The following is a 9,732-nucleotide window of genomic DNA, read 5'->3' on the forward strand; positions in this document are numbered from 1 at the left end:
GACTTCAGCCAACACTTGAGGATGAGGTCTCTTACCCCATTTTTTATTATTTTGAAGAGAATATTTGGAGCAAAATTTGCATTTGAGTAATCGAAACTCGTGTACCAGGTTAATTGTTAATCTAGGCGCTGGCTCAGTTTTGATACTCTTAGAATTGTTGTTTCCTCTCCGAATTTACTTGTATTTTCGCTATTTTTGATGACAAAAAAATACCTGAAACACAATTCTCAGAACGCGAAATACAATAAAAACCCGTACCAAGTGCAACTAATAAAGAAAGCACCTCATCAATGAGGCCCCAAACAAACAACAGTACTACAAGAAAAATTAATCCAATTACAAACAGTAGTATAGAGTCTAGAGTCCAACTACCTCTATTCTATCAATAAATATAGATATTTTTTCTTTTCGGTATTTCTTGACCACAAAATATTTCTTGAACACATCTATTATTTCAGTAAATTTGATATAGATATATATATATACTAGTTAAAGTTACGTGCCGAGGCACGTAAATATTAGTTTTATTTAGAGTTTAGTTCTTTGTTATTTTATTTAGATTGTATCTAAATGTATGATTTGTTTTATTCAAGTAATATGTGTGCTGTCATATTTGGTTAGTAAAATATAATTGGGTATATTTAAGTCATAACAAAATAATACTTATTATTTACTTATAGAGAATTTAGAGGAACAAGATATAAGTTTTGCAAAATTTAAAGAGCAATTTGCGGCGAAACCCCCTTATGTTTTGATTTTTATACACTTAACCCCCTTATCTTTATTTTTGGTGGCAAAACCCCCTTATGTTTTAATTTTTATACACTTAACCCCCTTATCTTTTTTTTTTGGTGGCAAAACCCCCTTATGTTTTAATTTTTTACACTTAACCCCTCTATCTTTTGTTTTGGTGGCAAAACCCTTCAGTTTACTTTTCTTTGCAAATTTAAAGTTTTAGTTAAATATTATCGTTAAATACTAACTGGATTACTACTGTATCGACTTCGAGGTTTTACCGTTACATATACAAAGGTGTATACAGTGGTCATCCAGTTGATATTTAACGGTAATATTTAACTGGCGTGTCAAATTTGCAAAGAAAAATAAACATAAGGGGGTTTTGCCACCAAAAAAAAGATAAGGGGGTTAAGTGTATAAAAATTAAAACATAAGGGGGTTTTGCCACAAAAAAAAAATAATGGGGTTAAGTGTATAAAAATTAAAACATAAAGGGGTTTTGCCACCAAAAATAAAGATAAGGGGGTTAAGTGTATAAAAATCAAAACATAAGGGGGTTTCGCCGCAAATTATTCAAATTTAAAATAAACATTATGTAACTAAAATTAAAGAAAATGTTCGATCTTAAAATAAAAGAAAAAATTATTAAAAAAGTCTTAATATATGGAATATTATTTGAAAAACTAAAAAGAGTATAGTGAAACTTCTCCCTACTCTTCTATTGGTTCAGCTGCTTGAATTGGTGTATTGATTGTACTTTGAACTCATTGTTCGTTTTGGATCTACATACAAAATGAATGCTGCAAAGAAGCACAATATATCAACATATTGCAAAGAGAAGGAAGATTACAAGAATTTCTACAATTGACGTTGTTGGATCAATGTGATGAAACCAATAACAAACACAACAAGGATGAAGCATATATTCTAAGCCTTACTCTATCACAACCACAACAACAACAAGTGACGCAAACCAATGATTAGGCATATAGTAGTGAATTTAAATCAGTAGAAGAATGTGAAAAAAGTATTGGCATTACTCTAGATGATGATGATTAAAATGCAACTACACTAACTGAACAAGATTATGCACGTATTCCTAGTAGTGGCGGCGTAGCTTGCTATATACCAAGCCTTCCTCTATCACAAATACAACAACAACAACAAGTGCCGCAAACCAATGATAATGCATATAGTAGTGAAATTAATTCAATAGAAGAATGAGAAAAAAGTATGGGCATTACTGTTTAGAGGGTAAATTATAGGCAAATCTGAAAATTAGATATGCAATTGTCAGCATTATCCACCTAAATCCCAAAAATAGTATTTTCTTTTTCACTAAAATATAATATATCAACTAATTATCAAAAGAAAACATACCAATAATAGTATATGCACTTGTCATGATTATGTACTCAAATCCCAACAATTAGAGTTAATCTAATCTAACCTAATAATATTAATATCAAAAGATCAGAATCAATCATCAAAAGAAAGCATATAAGCAATTGAAAAAACTAAAAGCAAAGAATGAAGAAAAGAAACATATGAAATGAATACAAAAAAAAAAAAAAGAAATAAAGAAAGAGGAGGAAACTTGGAAAAGAAGGCCATTGAAATCGTTGGTATTGCTTAGATTACAAAAAAAGTCAGCAACCTCTGATGTCAGATAGAAGAAAGCTAACGTTCACGTCAAAAGGCAAATTATAGGCAAATCTGATATTATTGATCACTTCCCATCGTTATGTTTAGAGGCATATTATTGTGGTATCTTTTTGTACACAATAAAAGGCTAAAGGCCGGAGGATATATGATTTTCCACCAATAAATGTACCACTTTAACTCTTGTACAATGTAAGTATACTATTGTCTGCACCAATATATATATTACATATAAATAAATACAATGTGTAATGTAGTCATGATATAGTGATTACATTTATTAAATTCATATGGGCTTAAAAATTAAAGAAGCTAAAAAAATACTGAAACCAAGCTTGATCGGGTGAATTACCTGTGAGAGAGACTGAAGTTGGCCATGTTGTAAGGGGAAAACAGAGTGATCCTTTCTGGTGAAGTGATTTCCGCCATTGGAGCTGGTGCGGTGGTGCCTATGCACAATTAAAATGAATGCTGAGAGACCAGAGTATATATAAAAAATAAGACTGATATTAATAGACTATTTTATCATATTCGCCCCCTCCTTTTATAAACAAACTGAGGTCTATCAAAAAAATTGTAAAATGAATGCGGAGAGGTCTACTCTCAATTATTGCTCATTCAAATATATATATATATATAAACCCATTTCGACTTTTCATCAAACACCAAGAGTGCATGGTTGATACAAAAATCAGAGCTGTATATAATATATATATCTAATAATTAAAAACAACAACAATAACATATATGAGTTTAATGAAACTATATCTTTGCAAAATCTCATATCGCAATATATATGGCTTTAATGAATGCTGGTGCGGTGGTGCGGTGTTGGAGACCAGAGTCCCTTCAATGATGAGGAATCCACCTTGGGTGGATCTTTGCGTGTAGTACTCAGCCAAAGTCGGCCCGTGGATTTCATTCAAAGCTCTGCATCTAGTCATGGGCGCAAGCACCACCCTACAAACCATAACAGAATCTCATAATTACTCCAAATTCTCACAAGAAAAATTACTCAAACTACAGATCTCTAAACCCAGAAAACATAATTAAACACTCCCTTCTCCTCCCCAAATTGATCGGGTTAAAGAAGTTAAAAAAAAACACTGAAACCAAGCTTGATCGGGTGAAGAGTTAGAGAGCTTGATCCGATTAAGAACCCAAATAGTTTTCAATCATCGACTCCAATTGAGAATGAGAAATTTTTTTCTTCTTCCATGCCTCCAATTGTTATTCTTTGTAAACGAAAGTACAGATTAAGAACCCAAACCATATTCATGATTATGATCCTCTAATGACAAGCAATGGTTATCAATCGTAGAACAAATCGTAAGAACCCAAATGGTTTTCAATCGTCGACTCCAACTGAGAGTGAGAAAACGATTAAACGAAAAAAAATTTAAAAAATTGAAAATATGGGTTTGTTAGAGTTATATGTGGCTAAGATGATTTTTTTTTTTAAATTTAAAAAGAAGATTGTTTAATTTTTTGGTTTAATTATTGGATTTATTTTTTGGTTTAATTTATTTTTTGGTTTAAATATATATATATATACATAAAATATTTCTTGAACACATGCACTAATTAATTATATATAGGATACTTCTAATGTGGTGACATTGGTTTTGTCCCCATAGAATACCGACACTGGACTATAGATTATAATGACTTTGTGATTCTCACAATAAGTAATGTGTAGATAACAGTATATTATAATTTGAGAAATAATTTTTTTCTATTTCTTTTTTACACGTGTGCATCAAATCTCTCTTTTTTTTTTCATTATTGATATTTATTTTCAAGATACAATCACAATTCATTTTTGGTCTTCTTAGATTTTTTTTCTTCTTTTAATATTATCATGTTTTTTTTTTCTTTGCAATGATGTGTTGTTAGTTTAACAAAAAAAACATTAAATAAAAATAACATCTTTATAGTTTAGATAACTAGTAGTAGTGGCCTACTATTACTACTCCATAGGAAGTCTATAAATTGAAGTTACCATCCTCATTATTGAAGAGTTTTTTAGATCCAAAGTAAATACAGAGAAGCTTATCGAGAGAGATCATTCAAGGTCTCACTCATTCGAGTGCTGGAACTTTCAATCTTCCATCAGTTGTGGATCTAATGCAACCATAAATCAAATCTCTTCTTATAGAGCTCTGTTGAGAATTATGGGGTTCCAACTCAAAATCAATGAGTAGAGTAGCTCATATTCTTATATATAGTTTAATTTTCTACTATTTATTCTATGTGGGACAATATCCACAACAACCTCCAACCCCCATTTCATTGTCTTTTTTATTTTTCTCAGTATTAGATTCCCTCTTTCACTCTAAAATTTTGTTTTTCTCATAGTTCTGCAAGCAATTAGGAGTCCTCTTACAATGTTGTCTTACTTTGGGACTGTTATATCTGATTGTAAAACTCTGTTAGAAGGTTTGAATGATGTTTCTGTTCTTTTTATTAGACAATCTGCGAATAGTGTTGCTCATTACTTGGCTAAAGCATCCTATTCTGTTGTTGATCGTGTTATCAGAAGTAATGATGTTTCTTCTGATTTTCATAATGTAATCTTAAAGGATTGCAGTTAATAAATTGATGATTTATTTTCAAAAAAAAATAATAGTAACTTGTTTAACTCGAAGGAAACATTAATTAATAATATATTTGATCCAAAATTACTAATGATACAATTATTAGAGCATTATTATTTGGTTTCCAATAAAATGTTGAAGACTTACAAGTTATTTTTATTTATAATTTGTCTAAATTAAGACTTAAATTTTATAAAAATAAATTAGAGCTTATTCTTAAATAAATGATTCTTAAAAAGGAATTTTATTATATAATGTAAATTTTGTATATGACTATAAATAGGTACAAGTCACTACAAAAAAAGATCATTTTTAGTGACAACCTTTTAGTCACAACAAAAAAACAAATTATGACTAAATATGTGACTTTTAGTCACAGCAAAAAAATTACTTGTGACTAAACATAATATTTAGCTACAAGTTATTACTAATTTAGTTTTAGTCGCAACAAGTATTGTGACTAAAACTACATTTAGTCACAATAAATTGTAATTTTTGTGGCTAATACTTCTAGCCACAGATTTTTTAATCACAATGTAGGAATAAAAATTTATAATTAGTCACAACTTTCTTACTTTTAGTCATAAATTTTGTTGTGACTAAAAGAAAGAATTTTTGTAGTGAGTAATTGTCACTGGTTTAATTTTAGTTTTGTGATTAAATACTTTTGGCAACAAAATTTTTACTAATAACATATGTATTAGTTACAAATTTTTCATTTTTAACTACAACTTAAGTAAGATTTTTTAGTTACGATTTTAGTTTTATGTTTTTTTTTAAATGAAATAGCAATTTCATTGAAATATATATTAGCATTTAGAGTACAAAAGTGTTTCTAGATCAGCCCAAACATGCTCGAATATGCTACAACCAAAGAAAAATCAAGAATATAATAAAAGATATATATGGTAATAGATAGATATAATCTTCATTCAAGACCAAGAAAAAAAGATAGAAAGTAATTAAATTTTATTTCTCTTTCCTTCAAAAAAAAAAAGAAATTTTATTTCCCTTGGTGATAGATAATATGCATATATAATACTAATGATTATATGCTTATTTCAAGGGTATAGCACACCATAATTAGATCACTAATTAATTAAGGAAAAACCTCAATAAGTGTCTTTACACCAAACATGGGTGTAACTTTACAGCTACTAAAACCAGCTTCAAAGAAGATTTTCTCCCAATCCTTTTTGGTTCTCTCTCTCCCAGTCAAAGCAGTCATCATTAACATATCAAAGTAGAGCAAAGTCTCCATTGCTAAATGATCTTCTGTTTTGCTATTTATGACATTATTGTCTATTATCAGAACCTTTCCTCCACCATTCCTTGAGATTGCATCTCTACAATTCTTCAAAATCTTAGTGCATTCCTCATCACTACAACCTGATAAAACACACTATACAAAAAGAAAAATAAAAGTGTTATAGAAAAGGAAATAATAACACTTTATTAGTACAATTAATATAAAGTATTATAATAATAACATAGATACCTTGAATAGAATTGCATCAGCTTGAGGAACTGTTTGAAACATGTCACCCTCAATAAACTTCAAGTTCTGAGTATTGTTATGAGAATTGGCATCAACTGCATAGGCTAGATCATACACTGAGCATTGCAAGTGTGGAAATGCTTCAAGGAGCATCTTACACATTAATCCGGTATTCCCTCCAACATCTACCAATGTAGTTATTCCCTCGAAAACCGACTTAAAATCCTTGAGAACAAATTTCAAAACCCCGGAATCACTTTCCATTCCTTCATTCAAACGATCACCGAATCCATCAGTATTCTTCCCCCAGTACTCGTACAAGCTCAACCCCTCATCGTTGGCTAAATGAAATGGCGTGGTTGGACTTTCTTTCTTTAGCCAATTTCCAATTGACCCGAATGCAGTTACAGTAACTGGCTCAAGAACCGCAAGAACATAGGGCCCCACGCTTGGGACGCCATTATTTTTACCACCAGTCAAAAGTAATTTGGAAGAAGGCGTGAGGCCATATACTTCTTCTTCTTCTTTGTCGTCGTTGTATCCTTTTTCGTTTGTGAAGATGCCAGAGTGTACCAGTACACGCATCACACGACGAAGAAAGTTAGTCCTCGATTGAGGAATTTGAAGGGCAGAGACCAACTCATGAAGAGAAATGGTTTGGTCTTTGCCTTTGTTGAATATTATGTCCGGTATGCCTAACTCCACAGCTGATTTTAGAGCCATAGAACTTGCATAGCTTAACATATGCTTGTACAAATTGACATAACCTTGGGATAACTCTTGAGTAGTAGTAATAGTATTTTCATTAATAGAACCCATAATGATGATATGATTATTATTAATTACTATATATTGATCAAAAGAAAAACTCACACAAATATTTCTATGCTTATAACTTTCAACTTCTAAGCTAGTTTATATAGCACTCCTCCACAAGTGTTGTGTGGATGTAATTTTACTATAAAATTATTAAAATTGAATTAAAAAAAAAAATGAGAATTATTAATTTGAATAAAAGACTTTCTCACATCTCTAAGAAGTTTTATTTGTATTTAAGGAAAATGACAACTATAATAAGATTGATGCTTCATTACTTAATTGTATTATTTGTATTGTCAGAAAGATTATTATTAAAAGTAAACTTTATTAAATTAAATTAGAAAAAATTCAAACATGACTTACATATTTTCAGAAAGAAAAATTATAAAAAATTCATATGCAGATCTCCAACTTGACAAATAGAAATCTTGGAACGTAATATATAATTTAATGTACAATTAATAAATTAATACAATATATATAACGTTCTGAGATGGGCATGGATATTTAAAAAAAAAATCATATCTACTTAGCTTGACCATGAAAAATAGTTATAAAATGAGTATATTATTGTATAGTGGGAGAAATTAATGAAATGAAAATACGGATTAAAAGACAGATTTTTGTATTATTTCGATTTTTTATTAGTGTCAAGCCCTATATTTCTCGATCTTCTGACTTAAATTCGAAATTAAAAAATAGTATTTAGATACATATTATTACTAATTTTGTTTTAGTCAAAGTAAGTGTTGTAATTATACACATTTAGTGATAACAAATTGTTTTTAGCTACAAATATTTTAATGATAATATAAAAATAATATAATTTATGTTCAGTTACAACTATTTTTATTTTTAGTTACAAATTTTTTTTGTAACTAAAAATTAATTTTTTTATATATTATTTATTAAGATAATACTTCAATAAAAGTATAAAAGAGAACTTTATGTGTAGCCATTTTTTTAATATTTGTTATTATTTTATTTTAGGTCCATATTTAACTAATGTTATTTTCTTATTTATTTTTTATATATATAATTATTTATCAAAAACATTATCATATCTACCAAAAGCTTTTTTGGTGGATATATTATGAGAGGAGAGACATGTACTCCTTTTTTGTATTGTTCTTTGACTTCTTCATTAAAGAACTTCTGAGTCTCAACTTTTATTTTTATTAAATGAAAGATATCAAAGTCTTTAGTTTTGGTTACAATTTTGAGTTATTTGAGAAGCAACTTTTAAAAACTTTTAGAGTAAAAGAAAAGAAAAAGAGAAAAGTAATAATGACAAGGAAAATGATATTATTTTCAACAAATAATTAAAAAAAATAAATAAATAAAGAAATACTATCAAGGGCGGACCCATATTAGTTAGTCGAAATATATATTTTTAATTAAAAGTGATATTATAAACCTGATATAATCTTTAGCATAATGGTTAAGCTTTATTTTATAGATAAGGGAAGTCATGGGACCAAACCCAATAATAGCATAGTTACCTTTTAGTATTTTAATTTTTTTTTAATTTCTATCAATAAAATTTGTATTTAGTACTTCAATCATTGAAGTCAACTTTTTTATTTTTACTTAAACTATATTTAATATTATAAAAATATAAATTTACATCAATTTTTAATATGTTATATCATGTATTTAAAATGATACGCCCTCCCTCACTTAAAGAAAAAGTTTACCCCCTCAACTTAAATCCTAAATCCACTACTGTTATATTATAAATATAAATATAAATGAAACAATAACACATATTAAAAAAATAATTCTACATATTTCATACTTTTACGCATTATTCTATATATATAGATATTATTGATACAAAATATTTCTTCACCACATGCACTAATTAAATATTTTCTTTTTCTATATATGCATGGTATTGTGATTTTAAAATCTTGGTGAACTATGCATCCAAATAAATATTTAATTTTCAAATTATTATTATTATTATTATTATTATTATTATTATTATTATTATTATTATTATTATTATTATTATTATTATTTTAAAGCAAGTGTATTAACCATTAGTTACTAAAAAAATTGATAATAATTTAATGACATAATAAATGAGGTAGCTCATGAGAAAGAAATATCAATAAATGAGGTAGCTCATGAGAAAGAAATATCCCATTTAATAATTTCCATGCATGATGGTTCTTTGCAACTTGGTGCAATTTATTATTATTATTATTATTTTAATTGAATGTGTAATTGTATTTTTTTTTTCTTTTTTGTTTTCCATTTGATAGTTCCTAGAAATTATTTTAAATAATCTTTATTTAATTAACTAATATTTCCTCTTTTATGTAATAGTGTAAACTTGTTGAATTGTACACACTCGACGAAATCAATATAGTTTGGGATGAATGGATAAAATTAGTTTTGTTAGGTAGGATA

The 9,732-nt window shown here is 28.2% G+C and overlaps 1 protein-coding gene across 1 annotated transcript; it reads right to left on the minus strand.

Annotated features, from left to right (window-relative positions):
• Positions 1–5,944: 5,944 nt before the first annotated feature.
• LOC133028938 (isoflavone 4'-O-methyltransferase-like) lies at positions 5,945–7,521 on the minus strand. Its single transcript, XM_030648326.2, has 2 exons — positions 6,496–7,521; positions 5,945–6,399 (listed from the first exon to the last, which is right to left on the minus strand). Exons 1-2 carry the CDS (start codon positions 7,312–7,314, stop codon positions 6,097–6,099), a joined length of 1,122 nt encoding a protein of 373 aa, XP_030504186.2. The 5' UTR covers positions 7,315–7,521; the 3' UTR covers positions 5,945–6,096.
• Positions 7,522–9,732: the final 2,211 nt, after the last annotated feature.

Source organism: Cannabis sativa, chromosome 2 (genome assembly GCF_029168945.1).
Source record: "Cannabis sativa cultivar Pink pepper isolate KNU-18-1 chromosome 2, ASM2916894v1, whole genome shotgun sequence".
NCBI classification, from domain to species: Eukaryota; Viridiplantae; Streptophyta; class Magnoliopsida; order Rosales; family Cannabaceae; genus Cannabis; species Cannabis sativa.